This window comes from Carcharodon carcharias, chromosome 7 (assembly GCF_017639515.1).
Source record: "Carcharodon carcharias isolate sCarCar2 chromosome 7, sCarCar2.pri, whole genome shotgun sequence".
NCBI lineage: Eukaryota > Metazoa > Chordata > Chondrichthyes > Lamniformes > Lamnidae > Carcharodon > Carcharodon carcharias.
Genome location: NC_054473.1, coordinates 162,119,626 through 162,146,572, shown reverse-complemented (window position 1 = coordinate 162,146,572; position 26,947 = coordinate 162,119,626). Strand labels below are relative to the sequence as shown.

At 39.2% G+C, this 26,947-nt stretch overlaps 1 protein-coding gene across 3 annotated transcripts in view; it reads right to left on the bottom strand.

Annotated features, from left to right (window-relative positions):
• The window catches only part of wwp2 (WW domain containing E3 ubiquitin protein ligase 2), a 236,697-nt gene that overhangs the window by 18,203 nt on the left and 191,547 nt on the right, over nucleotides 1-26,947 (bottom strand). For 2 of the 3 annotated variants that reach the window (XM_041191193.1, XM_041191191.1), the window contains 7 exons: nucleotides 14,818-14,952; nucleotides 13,196-13,271; nucleotides 11,975-12,046; nucleotides 10,391-10,479; nucleotides 3,285-3,444; nucleotides 527-660; nucleotides 61-201 (listed from right to left, as the gene is read on the bottom strand). In XM_041191193.1, coding sequence (XP_041047127.1) covers nucleotides 61-201; nucleotides 527-660; nucleotides 3,285-3,444; nucleotides 10,391-10,479; nucleotides 11,975-12,046; nucleotides 13,196-13,271; nucleotides 14,818-14,952 — 807 coding nt within the window. The remainder of the gene's footprint in view (nucleotides 1-60; nucleotides 202-526; nucleotides 661-3,284; nucleotides 3,445-10,390; nucleotides 10,480-11,974; nucleotides 12,047-13,195; nucleotides 13,272-14,817; nucleotides 14,953-26,947) is intronic. The other variant, XM_041191194.1, reaches the window with a different exon arrangement.

The following is a 26,947-nucleotide window of genomic DNA, read 5'->3' as shown; positions in this document are numbered from 1 at the left end:
AAAAGAAACAAAGCTACAGACTTCTAAAGTAAAATTGCAAAAAATATTAGAATTGTTAACCTCATGTATTCCTCCTTATTCTCTTCAATGACCATGATATTTTCCCCATCTTTCTTCAGCTCATGGGTTGTAACCTTCCCCAATATTTCCATATCCTGAGCAAAATAGAGCTCCAAGCCACACTCTTCTACATTGTTCTCCCTGAAAAGGAGAAAAATTAAATACATTCGAATAACATAATAAGTTTAGCTTAATACAATCATCTGTACTATCCGGTCCTCTGATTTTGCATTAATTTCCCGAGAAACAATTTCAAATTTATGCATCACTCTACCCTATCAAACTGCTTCCAAACATCTTTTCCCGTACCAATTAAGAGGCCAGTTGAGATACAAAATTAAAATGACCAATTTCAGTAAGCCGAGAGGGTTAACTGTATAGTAACATTGAAGTACATACTCGAGTGATTTTACAATCAAACACATTATGTAACTGTCCATATATTCAAATATATTGCTATAGTTACTTGATCCACAGTAGAGAATTGTAGAACTCTGGGTCAATTGATTCCAAGTCCTTCATTGTAGGCTTTTTATTCAGCATCCGCTTATAAAATGGCAATGTGAATCCTGTATCAATAAATTTACCATGGTAAAGAGCCTAGAAGTAAACAAAACAAACATGCCGAGTCAAAATAAGTTTTATATCACAGCTTACAGAGAATTTCTGAGAAGGCTGAAAGTAGCACCCATCAAGACCTCCAGGTTATCATAAGGAATAATTGGAAAAAATTGCATCTGCATCTTCCAATAATACTTTTGTGATCCTCTCTTGTACCAAACAAAGACATAATATGACATGTGGGATCTTTGGTTAGTTCATTATCTGAAATGAGCTGATTAGAGAAAACCAGCATAGATCTGTAATGGGATATCATTTCTATTGAATGTAGTTGAATTTTCTGAGGAGGTAACAAATGTGGTAAATAAGAAAGTATCTATGGATGTTATTATATGAACTTCCAGAAGGCATGCAACAAAGTTCTACATAAGAGACTGCTAATAAAAATGAGTGCATGAAATTGGACACAACCTATTGGCTTGGATAAGGAACAGATTAGGAGCTTGGAGTCAAATGAGTATGTCGTCAAATTGACAGTACATGATTAAGTGGGGTCTCCCAGAGATGTGTACTGGGACCTCAGGTTTTCAGTGTATTAATAAATGGCTTGGTTGAAGGAATGGAGGCATGTAGATAAAATTGCTGACAACACAAAGTCATGTAGCACAGTAAATAATGCAGATAGATGGAAAAAGTTGCAAAGGGACATTGCTAGATTAAGTGAGTGGGAAAAATTACAGTTGATGGAGTTCTATGTGGGAACGTGTGGGATCATTCGCTTTGGACCCAAGAAAGATAGATCAATGTATTTTCAAGATGGTGAGAAATGAGGAACTGTGAATGAGCAGAGATTTAGGGGACCAAGTACATAATCACTAAAAGCTAGTAGATAGGTGCAAATAATAATTGAAAATCCTAAGATAAGAGTAGCCTTTAGAAAAAGAAAAATCAAGCAGTAGAAGTTATGTTCCAGCTGTACAGTGCTATGGGTAAAACGCATCTGGAGTCCTGCATTGAGCTCTGGGCACCACACCTCAGGAAAGATATATTGGTTTTGGAGTGGGGGCAGCGCATATTCACCAGAATTGTATTTGGGTGAAAAGGGTTAAATTATGAAGGCACGGTGAATAGACTAGGCTTCTATTCCCTTGAATATGGAAAAATAAGGAGTGCTCTAACTGAAGTATTCAAGATGGTCAAAGGAGTTGATAGATTAGATAAACAATTTCCTCTGGCAGGAGAGTCCAAAACAATGGGGTATAACCTTCAAATTAGAACTAAGTTGTACAGGGGGTGGGTGGTCTTAGAAATCAATTTTTCAGATAAAGAATACCAGAAACCGAGCTGCTGAGGCTAAGTCAATTCAAAATTATAAAATTGAAATTGGTATATTTTTGTTAGGCGAGGGTATTGAGGGCTATGGAACCAAGGCTGGAAGATGGAATTAAGGTATCTGCCATGATCTAACTGAATGGTGGAACAAGCTCGAGGTGCTGCATAGACATTCTTGTTGCTGTGTTCCAAAAAAAAACCCGTACTTATTGACTTTTTAACACAGTAAAACATTCCAAAACATATCTCAGGTGTGTTATCAAACAAAATTTGGCACCAAACCACATAAGAAATATTAGAACAGGTAACTGGTCATAGAAGTAGGTTTTAAGGAGTCTCTTAAAGGAAGAAAGAGGGGGCAGAGAGGTTTGGGGAAGAAATTCCACAGCACAGGGCACAGGCAGCAAAAGGCATGACCACCAATGATGGAGCAATGAAAATCGAGGGTGCTCAAGACGCCAGAATTGGAAGGTACTGAGATCTCAATGGTTTGTCGGACAGGAGGGGTTACAGAGATAGAGAGGAGTGAGGTCATGGAAGGATTTCAAAGCAAGGAAGGGAATATTAAAATCGAGGCCTCAATATTTTCTGATGAGGGAAAGTAGTAGGAGAAGGGAAAGAGCAGAAAGAGAACTGATCAGTCCCTTGTGGATAGTGTACATTCATTTTCAACAGCATCACAATGCACATGTTGAAGGCCCACATTTAAGTGTGCGCAATAAGTCCATGGTATCACTCTCATTTCTAAGTCAGAAGATTATGGGTTCATGCCCCGGTCCTGAGCACACAATCCATGATGGCACTGCAGTACTGAGGGACTGCAGTCCTGTTGGTGGTGCTATCTTTCGAATTAAGTGTTAAACTAAGGCCACGTTGACCGCCTCTGTGGACATCAAAGATCCATGGCACTATCTGAGGAACTGCAGGGGAGTCTTCCCATTAATCTGGCCTATATTTATTGATCAACAAATATCTCTAAAAAATAAAATATTTGACTATACTCTGTGGAAATGTCCCTATCTTCCGTTTGTTACAACGGTTCTTCCAAAGTACTTGATTGGTTCTGAAATGCTTTGGTGCTTTCTTCAGTTATGAAAGCACCATAGAAACATTCTTTTTCCAAGTACTCCTGGCAGCCTTGCATTCAAATTGGCAGAAATAGAACTTCGGTTACGCAAATATCAAAATTTACAGGTTACAGATCTAAAATTGAATTCCCAAAAACCATTTAAATATAACATAGAACATGTGTACTTTGGAAGTGACTGAGGTATTTAGAATGTATGCAGTTACACATTCTATATTTCAATCACTTCCATCACTTGACTTACCATTGCTATGAACCTTCCAATAAAACGGAAATAAGTCAAGTGATCCGGATTAATTGATGATGCGGGGTTTATCTGCAGACAGTAGTTGTTCTTTCCAGCATATTCAAACAAGCAGTACATTGGATTGAGAACTTCATGGGAAAGCAGGAAAAACCACTCTCTATGGAATAATAGTAAATTTAAATAATAAATGTTTGGAAGTTTATCAACTTAAATTGTGTGAATAATCAAAACACAACTTCTATTTTGTTATTCAAAGATTATGCATTTAAAAAAAAATTCCATGAGCCTCAACTTTGTTAGCCAGCTTTTATATGGCACAAACACCTTTAAAAATAAGACAACATCCATTGCTCTCTCTTCATCAACCTTCTGTTATTTCATCAAAAAAAAAATCAATTAGGCTAGTTGAGCACGATCTGCCTTTTACAAATCCATTCTGGTTCTCCTTAATTAGCTCAAAACCCTTCAAGTACTTGTTGACTTTTTCTTTAATTGTTTCTAAAACCTTACCTACCACTAACGTTAAACTGACCCAGTTGTAGTTACAAGGAATGTTCTTACAACCTTGAATAAAAGTGTCACATATGCCACTTGTGAATCCTCTGGCTCCTCCCTGGGTCTAGGGAAGGTTGGAAGATTATGGCAAGTCCTTCCACCATCTCCACTCTCATTTCCTTTAGCATCCTGGGATGCAAGCCATCTGGACCAGGTGACTTAGCCACTCTAAGCACAGCCAGCCTTTCCAGTACACTTTTCCTATCAATTTTCATCCCATCATGACCTCTACCATCTTCACTTCTACCACTATTTTGCCAGCTTCCTCCTCCTCAGTAAACATGATTCAAAGTAGTCATTAAGTATTTGACCGTTGCCCAGCATCTTAAAGCATAAATCACCCTCTTGGTTCCTAATAGGTGCCACCTCACCTTTCACTGACCAATTACTATTTTCATACTGGTGGAAGGAATTTGGACTCCCTTTTATGTTGATTGCCATTTTATTCTCGTATTGTCTCTTTGCTGGTCTTATTTTTCTCTTCACTTCCCCCCTCAACTTATTCTATCTGACCTGGTTCTCCCTTGAAGAACTCAAAATTTGGTAGAGCTACCCACAAACTAGTCAAGCAACAACCTGACAGTCATACTCATTGAATCATATTTTCCAGCCTTTCCTAGACTCCTCCATCACCATGCCTGGATATGTCCTGACCAGACCCACCAGAGGTAGTGGCACAGTGGTATACAGTCAGGAGAAAACAGCCCTGGGAGAACTCGATGCTGATCCCAGACCCCGTACAGTCTCATGACATCAGGTCAAATTTGGACAAGGAGATCTCTTGCTGATTAACACTTACCATCCTCCCTTAGCTGATTAATCAGTACTCCTCCACATTGAATACCGCTTTGAAGAAGCGCTGAGGGGAGGAAGGACACAGAATGTATTCTGTTGGGGGACTTCAATGTCCATCACCAAGAGTGTCTTGGTAGTACAGTACTGACCAAGCTGGCCGAGTCCTAAAGGACTTATCTTCCAGACTGGGCTGCAGGTGTTGAGAGAACCAACAAGAAGGGAAAAACCTACTTTATCTCATCCTCACCAATCTACCTATCACAGATGCATCTGTCCATGACAACATGGTAGGACAGACTACCGTACAGTACTTATGGACATGAAGTCCATTCACAAGTTGTATAGCACTAGACTTAAATTAAATTAGATAGATTCAGAACAAGTCTAGAAGATCAAAACAGGGCATCCATGAGGTGTTGAGGGCCATCAGGACAAACAGAATTACATTGCACCACAATCTGCAACATCATAACCAGACCTATCTCTCACTCCATTAGAACCATCAAGCCAGGGGACCAAACCAGGTTCAATGAGGAGTCGAGAAGACTATGCCAGGATCAGCATGAGGAGTACTTAAAGATGAGGTGTCAATCTGGTGTTCTACAATGCAGGAGTATGTACATGCTAAACAGTGGAAGCAGCAAGCTGTTGACCGAGCTAAGCTATCCCACAACCAATGGGCCAGATCAAAGCTCTCCTGTCCTGCCACATCAAGTTGGGAATGTTGGTGGATAATTAAACAACTAACTAAAGAAGCAGGCAACACAAGCATCCCCAACCTCAAAGATGGCAGAGTCCAGCATGTCAGTGTAAAAAAACAAGGCTGAAGCATCTACAACTATCTTTGTCCAGAAGTGCAAGCAGATGATTCATCTCGGCCTTCTCCCAAGGTCCCCAGCATCACAGGTGCCAGTCATCAAATTTGATTCACTTCATATGATATCAAGAAACAACTGAAGACACTGGATACAGCAAAGGCTATGGGCTCTGACAACATTCTGGGTGTGTTACTAAAGACTTGTACTCCAGAACTAGCTGGGTGCCCAGCTAAGCTGTTCCAGTCCAGCTTCAAAATTGGCATCTACCCAACAATATGGAAAACTGCCTAGGTACCTGTCCACAAGAAGCAGGACAAATCCAATCCAGCCAACTATACTGACCCATCAGTCTACTCTCAATCAAAAGCATAGTGATGGAATTTGCTGTTGACATGCTATCAAGCAGCACTTACTCACCAATAACCTGCTCACCGATGCTTAATCTGGGCTCTGCCAGGACCATTCAACTCCAGGCCTCATTACAGTCTCAGTCCAAAGATGGACAAAAGAGCTGAATCCCAAGTGACTGCCCTTGACATCAAGGCAGCATGTGGCTGAATGTGGCATCCAGGAGCCTGAACAAAACTGAAATCAATGGCAATCGGGGGAAAACTCTCCACTGGTTGCAGCTATGTCTAGTGCAAAGGTAGATGGTTGTGCTTGTTGGATGCCAATCATCTCAGACCCAGGACATCACTGCAGGAGTGTTCCTCAGGGTGGTGTCCTCAACTCAACCATCTTCAGCTGTTTCATCGATAACTTTTCATCTTCAACTGCTTCATCAATGACCTTCCCTCCATCATAAGATCAGAAGTTGGTACATCTGCTGATGATTGCACAATTCACCACTCCTCAGATACTGAAGCCATCTGTGTCTGCATGCAGCAAGACCTGGACAACACTCAAGCTTGGGCTGGTAAGTGGCAAGTAACATTCACACCGCACAGGTACCAGGCAATGACAAACCCTAACAAAAGAGAATCTAACCATCTTCCCTTGCCATTCAATAGCATTGCCATGGCTAAAACTCAACCAACAAAATCCTGGGGCAGAGAGGGAGGTTTCACCATTGACCAGAAAAAGTAACTGTGCCAGCCATATAAATATTATGGCTACAAAAGCAAGTCAGAGGATGGAAATTCTGCAGTGAGTAAGTCGTCTTCTGACTCCCCAAAGCCTGTCCACCATCTACAAGGCACAAGTCGGAAATATGATGGAATACTCTCCACTTGCCTGGGTGAGTGCAGCTCCAACAACACTCAAGAAGCTCAACACCATCCAGGACAAAGCAGCCCACTTGCTTGGCACCCCATTCACCACCTTCAATATTCACTCCCTCCAATAGTGGCGCACAGTGGCAGCAATGTGTATCATCTACAAGATGCACTGCAGGAACTCACCAAGCCTCCTTCTTCAGCACCTTCCAAACCCATGACCTCCAACAATGAGAAGAACAAGGGCAATAGACGCAAGGGAACACCACCACCTACTAATTTGATCCAAGACACACTCCATCCTGACTTGGAACTATATTGCTGCTCCGTCACTGTTGCTGGGTCAAAATCTTGCAACCCCCTCTTTAACTGCACATGGACTGCAGTGATTCAAGGCGGCCTTCTAGGGCAATTAGGGTAGGGTAATAATGCTGGCATTGCCAGCGATGCTCATATCCCAGGAACGAATAAACAAAAACTGAAGCATCAAACACTCCCCAGTCGGGTACAAATACTTAAGTAAAATTTCATTCACACGGTCTCAAGAATATGCCTGAATTCTTAGCACAGAAAAACACACTATTCAACCAATGTTGTATTTTCCAGTTTGCCTGCCCTGTGCTTTCTCTAAGTTAAACAGCATTAATTACCAAATTGGGATCATTTTTGTGTTGTGGCTCCATGCCCATAGGAACTTAGGTGCCCAATTAAATTCACATGGGACATTTGCAACCAATAGACAAAGCAGACTTTCATCCCATTAGCCTATGCAGGACTTGGCTCTCAAACTCAGACTCCATCACTCACCAAGTCACGTGGTTTTATTGGTTGAATTTTATTGAAATTAGTTCAGGTTTAACATTGATGGCTGATTTCATTGGTGTACCTATATACTGGCTCACACGTGTGTTGCATTTCCTCACAATTTCCTAATATTTTCAAATTTCCGAACTCAGCTAGGCCACAGGGGAACAATGACCCTTTCCTAAAGGAAGGGAAGGAAGATCAGAGATTTCAACAAGCTAGACTGTTCTTGGATGTCCCACAGGAATGTCAATACAGAGCACTGGCAGAGCAATGCGGGCAGGACACCTTAAAGGTACATAATTTGGTTCAGGTAAAGTGTAAAGCTGCAAGCAAAATTGCAATTACTTGTTTTTTTAAGAAAGTGTTGAAGTTAAAAATTGTTTTCATTGCAAAAATGATCTTCAAATTTTAATTCGACAGAAACATAATATACTGCATTGTTCAGTCCACCTGGTCTCCAGATGGAAAAGGTTGACTGGAATCAAGTTATACTTATCCTTATGTAACTATCAATAGAATACAGTTTCAGCTAACATGTCTAGCACAAAAAGTTACAGAAGGAGGAGGAACCTCAGCACAGAGACAAATGGTTTCCACTGATGCAGGAAGATTCTCAGCAGCCTGTCCGTGGTTCTACCCTGTGGTAGAACAGCATGACGTAACCTACCATAGGGTAAAACCACTGGTAGGTCACAGAGTGAAAGGGGCTGCAGGAAGCGATGATGGTGACTCTATGTATAGACACTTCATCCACCAAGAAAGAATAGTAATATTGAAAACCAACATTCTCATACAAAGAATAATACAAAACAACAGAAACATATCCAGCAGTCCGCATTAAATGCTTCACCATTATAGAAAACATAGAGTAATAAAATCAACAAAAATGATCTTTTAGTGGCCATGCCCTTTTAGGAAATTTTAAACTCACATATTTCAGAATAACAATGACAATGAGTGACCAAATTTTAATTATGCAGTTTCTAACGAAGATTTTAAAAGGGTTTCATGCAGCTAACTGCCAGCTAAAGTTCAGTGTACATTTTTATATCTAAAACTAAACATGCTGCACATAATTTATATATTTTGCATTCAAAACTAATGCAAATCATCTTACGCCATTAATAGACACTGAACTTTGAGAAGCATCAATTTTCTTGTATCAGTTAGGAGTGTGTGGTTATATATTGCAAAAAAGACCTGAAGTTAGTTTTCTTTATTGCAATGCATTATAAGACACCAGCATTTACCAAATATTTTTGCATAGAGCTTGGAGCTAACTTTCATCAAGTTATTACATCGGAAACGTTTTGTCAAATAGCTACCCTTGCCCAACAATTTCAAGACATAACTCATACATGCATAGAAAAAAATTAGAATATGAATATTGTGATGAAATCTGCCATTTGCAAGACCAAGGGGGAAGCAAGTACTAGCTGTCATCTCCACTAACTTTGGTTTCAAAGCCTGTATTTTGAGACAGTCCCTAACTGAAAGGGAAACCAAGACTTCAGGTTTCTGGGAAAGGGCGGTTGTAACTTTGGATTCCTGGCTATGACATGAGACTTCTGGGAAATCAGACTGTGATTTCAGTTTGCCAGGAAAAGTAAGCTGGACCAAGAAAAGAAGATGAAGCTCTCAAAGATCAGATTTCAGCAGGAGGTCAAAGCAGACAGGCTGTGGGGAGCTGCGTGTGTGGGGACCAGCTGAAAAGGCTGAAACCTGAAGACTGTCATGAACCAGGCTAAGGAAGTTCTGCAGAAGAGCGTCATTTTGGTGATGACCATATCTGTGGAACTCAGATGGAGTAAAACTGCTGTTAGAGGTGATCAAATCTTGAGTGAAGAAAAGGATTTGAACTCTATCTGAGGAAGACAGAGTTGCGAAGGACTTTGTGGCTTCGCTTAGTGCCATGCATGCTAAGGGGACTGCCAATAAATCTATGAGATCTTTGTTGTATTGGCTACTTAAAGTGTCATTTATAGTTTATATTGAATAGAATTGGCCTGTTAATTCATATTTAATTTATGTTGATTTTGGTTTGATTGTTGATATCTTGCCCATCTGTTTCTTCCATGGGGGATGTTTGGTGAGCTTTCCACAGGGATCAAACACAACGCTGACTTGATCTAACTATTGCTTACACAACAAAATATAAATTTGTTTCCAAAATTTTACATATTTTTTCATTTGTAGTAATGAACCTCTTGCTATGTGAAAGGGGTTGCCATGCTTGCCTACAAAATAGCAGTGACAGCGATTCTATAATAATTCTCTATGTGAAGTGCTTTGAAATGTCTGGATATTGTGACAAATACTATAAAAATGTTTTTCTTATATCTGAATTTATCAAACATGTTTGGAAGTTTAAAAGATTTTGTCTTCACATCACAGTGTAATCATCACATTTATTCATCTGAAAATAGACATTAAACAAGCAGTTGAGTTTTTGTTGCGAGTGTAGGCCTTAGCCATAATGTAATTACTAAAGAAAGAATTTGCATTTATATTGTACCTTACATGTCTTCAGGGCATTCCAAATCACTTCACAATCAAAGGATTCTTGTTGTATTGGTAAACACAGCCAGTAAATTGCACGCAATATCTCACAAGAAGCAAATAAATGGATGACCAGATAATTTTTTTTTGATGGTGGTTGAGCAAAGAACATTGGCCAGGCACCACACAAAGTCAGCATTATTCTCCAAACAGTGCATTCTGATCTTTTATATCCACCTGAACAGGCCAATAGGGCCTTAGCTTAAATGATCCAAAAGAAAAACAATCCCTTTGAGAATGCTGCATTTCCCTCATTATGAGCTCAAGTCTCTAGTTAAGCTTGAAACCATAATCTTGTGACTCAGCTAAGCAGCAGCTACCGTCCCAATAGTTGTACTCTTTCAGTATTACTCACCTTGCTATACCTCCATAATCCAAACCCTCCTCTCCACGCATTATTATATACAGCCGACGGCGCAAGTCATATGGCTTCATGTTCATTATCTGTATGTTAAATGATTCAAAATATTTTCATAAAAGTTATCAGTTAGGAAATAAAAGTCAGGGCCTTTTTCTGTCAGTTTACATTTATAAAAACTAAAAATTAAAGAGTGACAATATTATTCCCATTTTTAATTTAATCTAAATTGAAGAATTTTATTTTCAAAAAATGTGACTGCATAGTTTGATACACAGACGCAACACACACAAAGGCAATGATTGCTCATCATGTTATATAAGGAACTGCATGTGGAGAGCTCCTTTGTTCAATGCTAGTGAGTTGAATATTTTAGGAGCTAACAATGTTTAATTCAACTCAGTTAATTTAGCTCTTGCATGTCACCAGTAACCAACAGTACAACCTTTTAATAAGTGCTTCAAGTTGTTCACTGGAAAGACTTCAACCTAAGTTTTGCTGCCAATCAATATACTTTCTAACCCAAGCAAAGCACATCACAGAAGAAAATAGGCAAAAGAATAAAGAGATAAATAAGGCCAAAGTCAATTGTGGGAGTGTCGCCTCATTCTTCGCCTTGTTCAATATCCTTATTCTGTCACACACATTGTTTAGGTAAGAAAATGAGAGCAGTGGTAAAGTCAAGAGAGATGAAAAGTCAAAATCAAAAGCAAGACAGCATGGGGAACGACAGAAGCAACTGGAGAACCAAAAAAAAGTTATATTGATACAGACTAGCAAGAGCAAAAAGAAAGCAAATTTGACACGTAAAAAACAACTGTGAGCAGTAAGTTGACAGAGGAATAATGTTGATATCTGCATCAATGTGACTAATAACATGAAAAAGGTTAGAAATAAAGTTCAGCCCGATGAAAGGCATAAATCCACAACTTATAGGTTGCTAGTTAAAAATTAGTTCTTGCATAATAGTGACAACAGAAATAGGCAGCTTTTAGCAGCAGCAATTGCCTATAAGTAGACAGATGTTTCTAATAAAAGTGACAGGTAACTCAGGAAAGTTTCAGATGAAACAGTTAGAGGAAAGTGCTCAGGGTACGTGGACACACATGATATCAAAAGTGCAATAACATTAGTGTACTGCAGGGAATTGTCATGTGATCAGACATCGTGATAAGATGTCATGTAATTGAACCTTCAGGAATATGTCCAATTCTAAGTTGTGTCGGGTGTGTGCGTGTGTGTGTGTGTGTGTGTGTGTGTGTGTGTGTGTGTGTGGTGGTGGTGCTGGGGTCAACATGATATTTCCAAGAGAGATTCCTCAACAACTATCATTTTATGACTCCTGATATAACTTAGTAGTTTGGACCCATCGCAGTAAGCAAATCTCATAAGGGTGATTGCTTACCAAGTTTAGGGATGGGAGTGGTGAGCGCAGGCTAGTTAAGACTCGCCTATACATCTTTGCATCTTTATATGTAAAATAAAAAATTAATACACAATGTTGCTTTCAGACCTAGCTATAAATTTGCCTGTAGGGAAATTCTTTATCTCTAGCATTTAAATCTTTAAAATGTTTGTTACCTGTTGAAAGGAATCCTCAAATAACGTCTGTCTGGAAACACTGATCTTAACGTGGCTTGGTAATGCATTGGACTGAAATAACAATCAACATTCACCAAAAATGAGAACACTTTTATCAGAAAAAATACAAATTTCTATATATACAGAGCCCTAAAAGCAAAATCTATTGATCTCCAGGTTGAAAAGGCAAGGTTTTTCAAGGATATTTATTCTTCCCCTTAATTTTGGAGCGTACAGAAAAGCACCATTAAGAGGGATTTTAAATAATTTAATTTCTTCATATGAATCGAAGTCTATCTTTACAAAAAAGGAAAAAAGCAAAGAATATAGATTTCAAGTTCAGTGTTTGAATTCCAGTTTCAACTGTGAAATCTCTCCTTTAATCTGTTATAAGTTTCCATCCCAGTTGCAAAGAGGTAGAAAATCAGTTTTAAATGCCACAAAGAAAACCTTGTATTTTTATTTTGTCTACATCTCAAATGCCATGTACATCTAACATGTGTGTTATATATTCAAGTAAGAGCCACTAATATGATTATGGCTTCAGTTCCAAAGGTTGCCTCTCAAATCTATTTTTGCACAGTTGGTCAGCTCATTCCAACAAAGCTGCTTTGCATTATCGAAAATGTAAACATGATTTTCAAAATAAAATAGAACCACAAGTCAAAGACTCAGTTAAATAAAAGCAAAATACTGTGGATGCTGGAGATCTGAAATAAAAACAAAAAGTGCTGGAAAAACTCAGCAGATCTGGCAGCATCCTTGAAGGGAGAAACAGAGTTAACATTTCGATTCCAATCTGACTCTTCTTCGGAACTGAAGAGAGGTATTGGACTCAACATTAACTCTATTTCTCTCTCCACAGATGCCCCCAGACCTGCTGAGTTTTTCCATCATTTTTTGTTTTTATATTACACGTTCAGTTTCCATTCTTCCAGCAACCAAATATAATTGTCAACTCACCTTGGGACAGCAATAAAATAGCATGCAAAGTCCTAAGTATTTTTAACAAAGAAATCTTATTATGAGCTGAATAATCTTGTAGGGATAGTGGCTGCTGCCTCTAGAGAAACTAAGTTGAACTGTATCACTACAATCATTAATTTTTGTTGAGTATATTTGCAGTAATTAATTTTATGCTAACAGTTTCCATGTTACATTTCGTCATAAAAATACGAAAATAAATTATAATTCTTTATCTTTCAGTCACATTATACTTACATGGCAGAGGAAGCGGAATTGATGATACTTCCATCGAAAGCTTCGATCATATGCTGCTGGAGAGCCACTTTTAGCACTGCAATTATTAAGAATTTGAAGTTTTGTAATGATATTAACTTGCTTTTACCACAACAAACTGGAGTTTAAGCTGGTTAGCAAAGCAAATGTTGTAACCGGTATTCAGATGTTTACGCAACAGAATAGCACTTAATTTCTAACTATAATTTAAGTGATACTTAAAAGATTTATCTATGTTAATGCATGTTAATTTAGATAACATCATGAAAATATGAAATTTGAAAAAATAACCAATGGATGCACTTAGAGGAAAAAGCATGAAGTATGTTAATCAAATATGTTTTTTTATGCTACTCTAGGTAATGCCTACAAACTGTCAACTCATGGAATACGCAAGTCTTGAATCCATAGTATTATAGACTTTGTTAATGAGTTGGCACTGGTCAGTGAGAGTTATTCCTGCTCCTATACACCACTTTGTCACATACTAATTGTCAACATTTTACTGAGGAGAGTCTACTATCTGTTGCATATGAGCTCCTTATACTCTAATAGCTGTAGGTCCCAGCGCCAGATGCTCATCCATATGAATCATAAATCAGGTTAGTTCTTAGGTAGGCTGACTAGATAATTCTCTCCAACCAATGAAATATATCACTTCATGAAAAAGGGGGGAAAAATGAAATTGAGATGTTCTTCTGCTACCTGTCTCTATGACTGCAACACAGGCAGTAGAAAGTTTGCAGGAGTTTACTTGACATACCAACTGAGGAACCTGATGCAGACTAAGAGATTTATTTGAGAAGAAATGAGAAAGGAGGACAGCCACAGGAATTGCAATGTTAATTCCGAATTGTTATACATAACCAACATTGGTTTGATGGTTTTTAAAACAAAAGTATTAATGTCAAAGGACATCAAGTGAGAAATTTTCAGGTATGATTTTTACTATGACATCTCAATTGTGAAAAGCTGATAGATAAATTGAAAAGATGCATGTTTGGGTTTTAATAAGATTCAGTACATTTACCCTGACGCATCTTCTGTCTCTAATGCCTGTACATATGAAGATCGCAGAAGTCCATGCTTTTTTCATTTTATTTCATATTAAAGATAGATCAAGGTATCTTGCAAGGATTTCAAGTTTGGTGTTCTTTTTAAACACTTCAGTAAGGAAAACTGACAAAGTCTAAAGATCAACTAATAATTTAGACATGAGTAAAGGTTCTGATTCTGGGGTTAGGATACTTGCAGTGAAGGAGCTTAACTTCTAAAACTGAACTTTCCGTTCACTTAATTTTAGAATTGAGATAACATTGTACATAAACGTTAGATTAGATGTGCTTCTTCAGCCTCCCTCTAAACTACTGAGTTGATATGACCAAAATTAACATTTGGAGCGAGTCTCAACCCAGTGCCACTAATTGCTTTCAACATTAAATTACTAATTGGAATCGGTAATAATAGCACAGAATATGATATGCAAATCATAAAAATGAACCATTGCAATTTATATGCAAATATTCTGGAAAGGTAACCTCGCCATATTTTTGCCACGGTGCAAAAAAAAAATTGCAATAATCCTAAACAAAAAGCATATTTACCTAGAGGTGGAATCAAATCCAGTTCGAGGATCTTTAAAGGTGGTGGAACGAGAGTTATGGTCCACAAAATATCGAACCCCTTCATTTGTGTATTTCATCTCCCAGCCAGGTGGCAGTGGGGATTCTTGGATCATCCTATGAAAACCCAATTTTAGCTCGTTTAATAGGAATATCTTTGCACAATAGCTGGACCAAATTAAACATATTGAAAATCAACTAGTTTCAAGTTTCACTACTGTGCACTGTACAGACTAAGATGAGCAGTAAAGTACTGTAAGCTCCTCACTTCCTGAATGACTGAAGTTTTTTTTCCCCAGGAGAAGTAACTATTTTCCATTTGTTTTCATGCAATAGGAGTAATGATTACCAAAGTAAATGGTCTAGTCCATCCAGGGCCATCAAGGTTACCCGACAAGACTGCAGTAGCATTTCAATACTAAGTTAAAAACGACACAAGTTTGCAGCTTATTCTCCTAAGAACACAATTCAGAAATGTTCAATAGCTGTGAACACTCCTCTAATTCTAACGTAAAGTACTTTATCAAAATTTTGAGTTAAATAATTTGAAGTACAGGAAGTGGGATGCATATTTCAAAAGATGAAAAGGTTGAAAGGCTACTTTCTGCTGTAGCGGGTTATGCACATTAAAAGGGATTTCGTTCATGTTCTTGGCAGTCACCGTATAATATTAATTGCACCTTTAAGACCACCACTGCATTTTGGTTTGATTTTCACCAGTTTCCAAAAGTGCAATACAACGCATTTTAATTTTACTGAAATCAATACTGTTTATCATTAGTTATCATTCAGGGCCACATAAAAGTATAGTACTTTGACTGACAGTCATTGCATCACTGATTTATTATTTCTCACCATATTGTTAGGTATGTTTCATACCAAGAGGTATAGATTCTGTTTTCAGTCTAATTGTATGTTCAACATTGGTCTCTTGAATTTACTTAAACCTCCTACTGGAAGAGAGGACAGGAAGGGCTCAAGGAAAGCAGAACAAAGGCAGACTTAAGAGTAACAGTTAATACTAAAAATACAATGAAATCAAAAAGACGATAAACAGAAATAGTGACAGAAACAGGGAAGCCAAAGAGCAAAAGGGAGAGAAGCAATGAGATACTGTATTCCCCATAGTGATATGAAGAAAGCTGAACTACCTTGATGGCTTCAGAATATGGTTTTCCCTTTAGTCCACATAGTGCAAAGAAATCTGTCGTTAGCAGCTTAGTTTTCACATTTAACATGATGTAAGATTAATGACAGACTATATAATGATCATGTTGAAGTACCTTCAGAGACTTTTCCATTTAATGTCTTTAGACCAGAAATTACTTATCTTGGTGATGATTTTGCCTTCCAGTAAAATAGTTACACCAAACTGGAAACTGAGTTTATTCATATGCAGGTTTGTTTCAATGATTTGATGTGTAATTACATCATAGTAAGTGATGTAGCCTCTAAAACATTGCCAAATTATGAATGAGTAACAAGAGATGCACACACACGATTTCAAAAATCAGATTTTAAAAATGTGACAGTGGCCTTAGGCAAATATACCCAAACTTGGAAATAGTATGAAATTAACTTCAACAGGAGACTGATTAAAACTGAAGCTTGTTTGTCAAATTTAATCCACTTGAGAATATTGGTTTATAATATACATTTTTCTTAAAGCTAAACTTATTTTAATTACAAGAAAAGCAATTCCACTCAGCAGCATGTTCCTGGGTATTATTCCATAGGTGCTATGCACATTGAGACACAGCACCTTATCCAAAAACCTCAATGGCGAATGCCAGCAAGTTATTCAACTGAACAGGGAATTAAGGCCAATTCTGTGCTCACTCAATATTCACATATTCACACACTTCCTGCAGGAATCACTGGGTAGTGACAGAGTTGCAAACCTTTCCCACCAAGCACTTAATCTCCAACAGCCATCCCAACTTTGATCAGCCAATACAGCAAAGACTGGGGATCATAATTGCAACTTTCTTGGGATGTATTGCTCGACTGTTCAACAGAAAAACTCTCAACCATTGGATAGCTTTCAACTTGTTCAATTTGTAATCTCAAAAGGTTCTTGAATTCCCACCAAGGTCTAGCATGTGAAGTGTCCAAGGCCCAACCATTTTCAGCTGCTACATCAATGACCTACCTTCCATCAAAAGGTCAGAATATTTGCTGATGATTGCACAATGTTCAGCACCATTCGCGTACTGAAGCAGCCAAGCAGTTCAAGTCCAAATGAAGCAAGGCCTGGATAATATTCAGGCTGGGGCTGACAAGTGGCAAGTAACATTCATGCCACACAAGACCCAGGCAATGGCCGTCTCCAACAAGAGAGAACTTAACCATTGCCCTTTGATATTCAATGGCATTACCATTGCCGAATCCCCCACTATCAACATCCTGGAGGTTACCATTGCCCAGAAACTAAACTGGACTAGCCATAAACATACTGCAGCTACAAGAGCAGGTCAGAGGCTCGGAATCCCGCAGTGAGTAACTCACCCCCTGACTCCCCAAAGCCTGTCCACCATCTACAAGGCACAGGTCAGGAGTATGATGGAATATTCTCCACTTACCTGGATGAGTGCAGCTCCAACAACACTCAAGAAGTTTGAACCATCCAGGACAAAGCAGCCCAATTAATTGGCATCCCATCCACAAACATTCACCCCCTCCAACACCGACGCACAGTAGCAGCACTGTGTACCATCTACAAGATGCACTCCAGGAACTCCCAAAGATTCCTTAGGCAGTACCTTCCAAACCCACGACTGTTACCATCTAGAAGGACAAGGGTAACAGACACATGGGAATACCACCACCTGGAAGTGCCCCTCCAAGCCACTCACCATCCTGACCTGGGGGTAAATTCGCAGCTAGCAAGTACTATATTTAAAGTGAGGAAATGTAAAGATGGGGGAAAAGACATTTTTAAAAGATATGAATTTAAACAAAACAATGCTAGTAAAACAATTTGATGGAATTGGACGCGTAGTAAAGTAGCATATTGTGCTTCCACCTCTGGGACCTTGACTCTAAACCACCAAGAATTGGTGGTATCAAAGCCACCTCTTTTTCTGATGTTGATTAGGACACTACATGAAATGCTTTGATAGTTTTAATCTAGTTATAGTGGGTATGGCAGGTGTGGAAATGCAAGTGTCATGCTGGCCCAATAGAAGGTGTTTCCTGAGATGCAAAGTTGAGGCTGGGCAATGGGAGCACTCTGCATGTAAGCACTCTGCATGTAATCATACTAAACTTGGGATAGTTTGATGTCTAAAATAGGACAGTATTCTATTCTCTACCACAAACATCCCTTGCCTTGATGAGCACAAATATTTGCCCAAAAACTTAAATATACTTTGGAAATAAGAAAAGATATACTGCAATCACCAATTCTAGAGCAAGTGACTTGTAATTCATCACAGGAACCCCTACTACACAATTCAAAATTCACTTTGCTAGACTTAGCGAGAGACTCAGTTCTTTCACTTCCAATAGCAGTGGTAAAATCCACTGCAGCACAAACACCAGGACTGTGGAAATTAACGTTATGCATTTTGGCACCAAGTGAACTTATGTTATTTCCTTTGAGAACCTCTATTAAAATGATGTAGGTGAATTTAGCTGGCTGAATGATTAAATCCGTGCAGATTGCTTATCCGTCCACTGGTCTTTGAACCTATTTTTGGTATCCTGCTGCAATGAAGATAGGATTTCTGCATTGTGATAGAGAAGCAAGTGAGCAAGGGGAAACTATTCAGAATATTACGAGAGACATTCAACCACAAGAGATGAAACTTTAACACTGTAGTCTGTATACTATATAACATGGCAAGCCTGACTGAGGCAGGATTGTTTTAAGGAATGGGTTTACTTTTGCTGGCCCCTGAATCATCAGAAATTCAATTGTGTCTGTCACTCAGGGTGAATGGGTGTTCCATAAAGAAAGGTTTTTTTTTATTTTCTCAAACCCTGGAACTGTGCTAACATAAGTATGTATTATTGTAAGCTAAACTCCAGGAAATTCACAGTGCAGTTAAGATTTTATCACAAAGAAAACAATAGGTTGACCCCAGAAAGCCAGCATTAACTATGATGTGACAAAGCAGCAATAATACTGATTTAGGGTTATTTCATAACACAGACATTAAGTTGAAGTGAACAGTTTGGCATTGGCACAAAAGTTGAGGTTAAACTTTCCTAACTGTCATAGACTATAATTATGATCAAAAATACTGCAGAACTTAACTTTACCTTAAAAAGTAACAATCCATACCTTTCGATTGCATAGTAATATTTCTTTAAACACTAACACAGGGATGGTACAACACCAGTGAATCTGCTGCCTATTGCAAAAAATAATGAACTTAAAGACTATTTATAAAATTGTTTTCAACTTTTGTCGGGAGCAGAAAAATAGTGATTCCCGTCCTATAATCACGCAAGAAATCCAGAGTTATGTACAGCGACAGGTTGTGATTGTCTCTATAGTGCAATTCATGACAGAACGAACAAGGTCTCAAGATCCTGCAGTTCAATTAGGAACTTATCATAAGTAGCTTCCTCAGTTTTCAGCCCTTTTTAAAAAAAAACACATTGGCTGGATTTTACGGGGCACAGCAGACCCAACCACCCCAACCCCCTCCCGCACCGGCCTACCTGCCCATGATCCCGAGACAGATGCCCAGCAGCAACTTAATGCTGGGAACAGGGTTAGTTCCTTTGAGGCAAGACTTTTGCCCCCTTTCTTGGCAGGAAATCCCAACTTGGAGAGCTGACAGCCAATCGGAGAGCCGGCAGCTCTGTAGTCCCAACAGTGCATGTTGGGGAGTGGTGGCCACTGCTGGGACTACAGGAAGTCCCACTATATGCCCAGGGACCCAGATAACTACAGGGTCAGGGGACTCGGGGGGGGGGGGGGGGGGGGGGGGGAGAGAGAGAGAGAGAAGGGGAATAGGTTCAAGAGAACGGGGGAAGGGGGGAAGGGAAGGGAAGGGGGGAAGGGAAGGGGAGGGGTGAGGGGGGAAGGGAAGGGGAGGGGGGAGGGGGGGCGAGGGAAGGGGGAAGGGGAGCGGGGAAGGGGAGGGGGGAGGGGGGAAGGGGAGGAGGGAGGGGAGGGGGGAGGGGGGGGAAGGGGAAGGGGGGGAGGGAAGCGGCTCTGATGGGCCCTGGGAGCCTCCCACACCACTTGCCTCTGACACCAGCCGCATGGCGGGGCCTCCCCTGCTAGGGGTAAAATACTGGCGGTGGCAGGGTGAGACCCTTAACAGGCCAGTTAAGGGTCTCAATTGATCCAAGGGCAGGCAGGCAGTCCATTTGCGCCTCCCCCCTCCCAACCCCCAATTAGTAATATTTCAGACGGGCCAGCCACTGGATTTTTATGTCCCCACCTGCACCGCCCGCCCCATCTTCAAATCTGCCAGTGGGGGCACATAAATTCCAGCCCCATTAGATATTTTCTTTGTGTAATAATAGACTTTTTTTTTACACACAGGCAGAGGCAGATTCACTCTGGTTACAATTAGTGAACCTACTCTAAACAAGAATCCAGCAGAACGGGATTTTTTTTCCCACATTCTCCATTACGAAACACATGCTGGAGAAAAAAAAAAGAATCCTGGTAGGTTCAATTGCCATTCTTGATTTAGTTTAGCAAAAATGTTGATTGAGTATTTGTAAATGAGTGGTAATGACTATAAAATACTTCTGCTATGCTGTCATAACTGCTGTTTCTATTTCTGCTGATCTCTGACAGGCAAATTGAGATAACCATGTTTGTTTTGTTGGTAATTACAGTTAATTGGCCACCATTTGGCTGGCTGTCAAATTTAAGTTTTAAACTGATGCACACAAATGCTGCACAATTAGTGAACCAGGACTGTGAGCCCTTTTGTACAATCACTTACTCTGATTGGTTCAACTCTTCTCATATGTTGTCATTTGAATAGTTAAACCTAAGGAGTTCAAGTTCTGACAGTAGTTTTGTTTTGACTTTTTAAAATCCCCCTTTAGTTTTGAACTGTTTTCTAGTCTCTGCCCTGTTCCCCTTCAGTGTGGGGAACTGAGAGGGAGATCATCTGAGCCTTTAGTGGACAGTGAAGTTCTCCACAGTGAACAAGAGTGCCATTTTGCATCCACCTGTAGGACTGTTGCTTTCATTTCCCTGCTCCTTTTTTCCTTCTAACAGTGACATAATCTCCCAACTAATTGTCAGAGATAATACCTGCAAAATATACTTACCGAACATAGCCAAATTCGCTCTTCAAAACCAGCGCTCAAAAACTAGGCCTTCTAAATAAGAGTTAAATATCATACTGCTGCCAAATGCCGACTTTTTTCGCCTCCAACTTTTCTCCCACCTCCAGTTAAAGGCAATGACTCATGCTGGGACATGGCAAAACTCCAGCACCTCGCCCCAGTAACTACTCCTGCAAATCTAGATAGATAACGATGGAAACATGACAGGAGAGTTTAATCAACTAATATTAACATAGGTGCACTTTGCAGCCCACACCACTGAATAAACAGACACCAGAGCAAGAACTTGAGATGATTCTTTTCCTCTGCCTACCTGGGGAACACTTGAAGGGGAGTAAATTCAAAACTAATTTGAGGAAACACTATTGTACTGAGCAATTGGTAAATCTATGGAACAAGCTCCCGAGGGAGATGGTGGAAACAGATAGTATTAATTTTTTTTTATTTGTTCATGGGATGTGGGTGTTACTGGCTAGGCCAGCATTTATTGCCTATCCCTAATTGCCCTTGTTCAGAGGGTATTTAAGAGTCAACCACATTGCTGTGGATCTGGAGTCACATCTTGGCCAGGTAAGGATGGCAGATTTCATTCCCTAAAGGACATTAGTGAGCCAGATGGGTTTTTAACGACAATCGGCAATGGTTTCATGGTCATTATCAGACTTTTAATTCCAGATTTTTATTAAATTCACATTTCACCATCTGCTGTGGTGGGATTCAAATTCAGGTCCAATCAACAGCAAGTTAGACTGATTTCTTTCAGAAGAACAATACTTTGGAATACAATGCATGTATAATTTGAGACATGACAGAGTAAACGTAGTTTGTTTCGGAGGAAAAGGTGACCCTGGATCTACGATTTAACAATTTTTAAATAAATTATCAAGGAACTGAATGTTTATGAAAGTACTGTAGTCACTTTCAAAAATTACCCAATAATTGATTGAACTACAGTTCTGAAGTTTAATATGCAAATGACTTTCAAGTTATTGAGGTAACAAATTGATATTTGCCCATGTATACACACACAATTACTAGCAGTTCAATTACCAAAACACCAAGATGCTTGTAGGAGAAAGCTGTCTTGTTAACCTTGGAAAAAAATTGCCAAAGGCCAGGGTCAGATTTCGCAGTGCCAATAACAGTGGCACCTTCAGCATTTGCTGCAACTGTACGTCGCCGCAACTACTGAAATGAACACACACACTGGGTGGAATTTTATGCCGGCAGAATTTTACGTTCTCACTGAAGCCAATGAAGTTTAAAATGACTCGCCACATTTTACAGCCCCATCCCTTTTAAAGTTGTAAAATTCTGGTCACTGTCTCATGCAAATTAGAAAGTAGCGATGAGCCAACCAATGCTACTACCAAGGGCTCACTGTGCTTCTAATGGCAAGTATGGAACCAATGCGAATTAGGACTAATTGTCCACTAATTACATATTAATGACATTTTACATTTTAGACTTGGTATTTCCAGGCATAAGGGGCCTGGTCTTCACAACCACTCAAGGAGGTCCACACCAGAAAGAATCAAATGAAAATTAATATGAATTGATTTTTGTTAAACATGAAACCTTTTAAAAGTTTGGTAAATCTTGCCAAAAAGTAAAATCAATGACTTTTTAAAATGGTTTCTTCGACTTTTGAAATAAGACTTTTAATAAGATTTATCTGATCAAGATTATTGCACATTTTAAAAATGTTTCAAGTTTTAATTATGAAAAATGGGGTGAATTTTGTGGGGGGGGGAGCGGCTGGCAGCTGGCTGTTGCTATTTGCCCCCATTACCCCTCTGAGACTCAGCTTCAGGATATTGGGCATGTGCAGATTACTGTGGAACTCCTGAACTTGTGGTCCGTCACTCGATTCCAGCAAAAACTGTGCTGTGGAGCCTCCATATCCGCACAGCCTGCAATCAGTGAGTATTTCAACTTTCCCACCCTCACATCAACATTTGAAACTCCTTAAAAAGTTACACCTTGCTCAATCAAGTATCAGTGACTTTTTAATGGCAATGTGATTAATAAAATTTGATGAACAACAGAACTGAAAATTAAACTTCATAATCATGGAGTGCTGTTAAACAATGAATAGATTTTAAGCTAAATTTTTAAAATCATTTTTTTGAAGTTTTTTCAGAATACTTTAAGTTCTGCCTTCACTCCACGTTTATTCCCCAATCTTTAACTTTGTCAATGGAAACTATTTTAAAAGTGATCTTATTTCGTGCTTTGTGTTTCCTGGTTGGATGTGGTGAAAATTCTTTAACATGATCAGATGCGTGGAGAGCTTGGGGTCTATGCTGTGAATGCCCAGTAAAGAATGATGCAATCAGTTAAAGCACCCCTGCATGGTGATAGTCTGAACAGAGGGCATGGCTGAAGTATTAGATGAATACTTAGCATCTGTCCTTACCAAAGAAGAAGATGCTACCTAGGCCATGGTGAAAGAGGAGGTAATTCAGACACTAGAAAGGTTTAAAATTCATAAAGAGGTGGTTTTGGATAGGTTGTCTGTACTTAAAAGTTGATTAGGCACCAGGATCAGATGAGATGTATCCAAGGATAGTGGGGGAAATTGTGGAGGCACTAGCCATAATTTTTCAGTCTTCCTTAGGCCCAGGGGTGGTGCCAGAGGACTGGAGAATTGCAAACATGCCCTTGTTCAGAAGAGTGTGTAAAGATGAGCCCAGCAGCTACAGGCCAGTCAGTTTCAATTCGGTGTTGGGGAAACTTCTAGAACCAATAATTCGGTGCAAAATTAAAGTGGCATGGACAAATGTGGGTTAATTAAAAAAAGCTTTTTTTAAAAGGGAAAATCGTGTTTAACTAGCTTGCTGGAGTTCTTTGAAGAGATAACTGAGAGCGTTGATGAAGGCAATACTGTTGATGTGGTGTACATGGACTTCCAAAAGGCACTTGATACAGTGCTGCACAACAGGCTTGTGAGCAAAGTTATACTCATGGAATAAAAGAGGCAGTGGCAACATGCATATGAAATTGGCTGAGTGACAGGAAACAGAGAGTAATGGTTAATGAAAGTTTTACTGGCTGGGGGAAGGTTTGTAATGGAGTTTTCCAGGGGTCAATGTTGGAACCCTTGCTTTTCCTGATATATGTTAACGACCCAGATCATTGGCGTTCAGGCACAATTTCGAAATTTGTGAATGAGTCGAAACTAGGAAGCATTGTGAACTGTGAAGAGATGGTGTAGAAATTCAAATGGTTGTAGACAAGTTGGTGCAAAATGAAGGTGAAAAAAGAAGTTCAAAGCAGAGAAATGTGAAGTGATTCATTTTGGTAAGAAGAACATGAGACAAAATAAAGGATACAACTCTGAAAGGTATGTAGGAGCAGAGGGATCTGGGTGTATTTGTGCATAAGTCATTGAAGGTAACAGGACAGGTTGAGAGCGCATTTAATATCCCAGGCTTTATTAATAGGGGCATAGAGTACAAAATCAAGGAGATTATGTAGAACTGGTATAAGACACTAAGCCGGCCTCAGCTGGAGTACTGCATCCAGTTCTGGGCACCGCACTTTAGGAAATATGTGAAGGCAATGGAGAGAGTGCAGAACAAATTCACAAGCCATGGATAAGGAACTTCAGTCATGAAGACAGATTGAAGAAGTTAGGACTGTTTTCCCTGGAGAAAAGAGGGCTGAGAGGAGATTTGAAAAAGGCATTCAAAATCAAAGGAGGTCAGATCAGAGCAGATAGGGAAAACTATTCCCACTCGTGAAAGGATCGAGATTTAAAGTAATTGGCAAAAGAAGCAAAAGCAACAGGAGGAAAAACTTTTTCACACGGCGAGTGGTTAAGGTCTGGAATGCACTGCCTGAGAGTGTGGTGAAGGCTGATGCAATCAAACATTCAAAAGGGAATTAGACTGTTATTTGAAAAGGAAGAATGTGGAGAGTTATGGGGAGAAAGTGGGAAAATAGCGTGAAGTGAATTGCTCATTCAGTGAGGGGCCAAATAGCCTCCTTCTGCACTGTAACAATTCTGTGCTTTTGTGAAATTCTCGCCACCAAGATCGCTAGATCTCTCAGTAAGACATACTTCATGGTCAGAAGCAAGCACCCTTTCAACTCCACTGATCACAAAATTCAGCCTCAGATATTTACATTTCTAATTTTGTAAAATGACATCTAAATTTTTAATTTTGTAAAAATGCTCATTTTTAATTTTGTAAAATTAATCATGTCTAGTAAATCTGATTTTTCCAATGCCTTTTTACTGCAGCATCGTTTTTGAGGTGCAGTGACTAAGCTATGCCCACAACTACCTGCCATTTTCACTGCAGCTAACACTGGGAGGAAATCCTCCCATAAGGCGACCAAAATTCTCGTCACCAGGATCGCTGTAGGTTCGCACACAGATTTATTTGACATCAGCAGTGAGCACCGTCGCTACGCCACTGACTGAAATCCGGTCAATTGTTTAAAACCATCCTCTCGGTGTAAACTATATTTAAAGTTTATGCATAACGTACATCAACATTCTACGGGGGGGGGGGTGGTAAAAGTGCTTTTGCTAATAAAACAAGGTGTCATGAATTAATAATAAAACAAGTGTCATGAGCTAATACCACATTACTGACATCAAAAACGAAATCATAGTGATTAGATTGTAATCACCTTTTTGGTCTCAGTCAAAGAGTAATCTTTTTTAAAAGTGACTAATACAGTATTAGCTATGAACTAACTGTAAACTTTAGCAAACACATAACAGCAATTTATTATAGTGATGAACTCATGTTCTGATTCAGTTCTAGCTGCACAATTTATTTTCTCATCAATTTCCTTCATAACTTTTCCTCTAATATAATTATTGACTCCTTGGGGAATATAGTTCCTCAAGTACCTTTAGCTATTATTCATAAAACTGATAAGTTAGTCAGCCACCAAGAATGGCATCTTTCTACTTGCTACTTTAGGCACTTCCAGCAGAGGTTACAGGAAAGCAATCAGGGTAGAAATCCTTGTCAATTCTCCTCCAGGTTTCTGAAGCCAATTATAACCACTTTATTTGCTACCAGACATCATCCTAGCTGAGACAATGGGTACAAGACACTGTTGCATAGACTGCTAGGAGCTGCAAGTGAGCTAGGACAATTTTCCTTACAATTTTGGCTCAGTGTGTGTGGAGAAGCACCAGTCTTCAAACATTGATGGCACTGCTAACAATGGCAAATCAACAAGGTGGAATTGTGCATGCAAACCTGTGTATCACCATACTATGGTATAGTGCATTGGAGCCCTAATCCATCAAACCTATCCTCCCTATTTGATCTCACAAAGAGAACTTATTAGTATTGGGGGTGAAATAAAAATGCCTTCAGAACACAAATAAAGTTCTTAAACGAATGTATAGTTAAATAGGTTGCATGAGCTAAGTCGGAAATTAATTAAACTTTCAATAATTCTAATGCTTTGAGATTTTAGCCTAAGGGCACTTTCAAGAGAAAGTAGTCAAATTTAGAAACTGTGCAAGATAATAACTACACTTTGTAACTAGTTTATTGGTTATGAAGCACTTTGGAATACCCTGTCCTCTTTTAGGGGCTAACTTAGCTATTGTATGTTTCAAAATATTTTTGCCTTTGATATATATATCTATATATATATATATATATATATAGCATTCACAGTTTTCCTCTATAATCAGAAAGGAGTGGTCATCTGTTATATCATATCTGCATTGTACTAGACTCCCTGTAGCATTGATTAAAGATTCAGATATACAGTGACCAACTAAATTCTCCATTTCACGAGCAGATCACACTATGTTTCATAGACTGCAAATAATTAGATGTGACAAGGGAAATGAAGTACA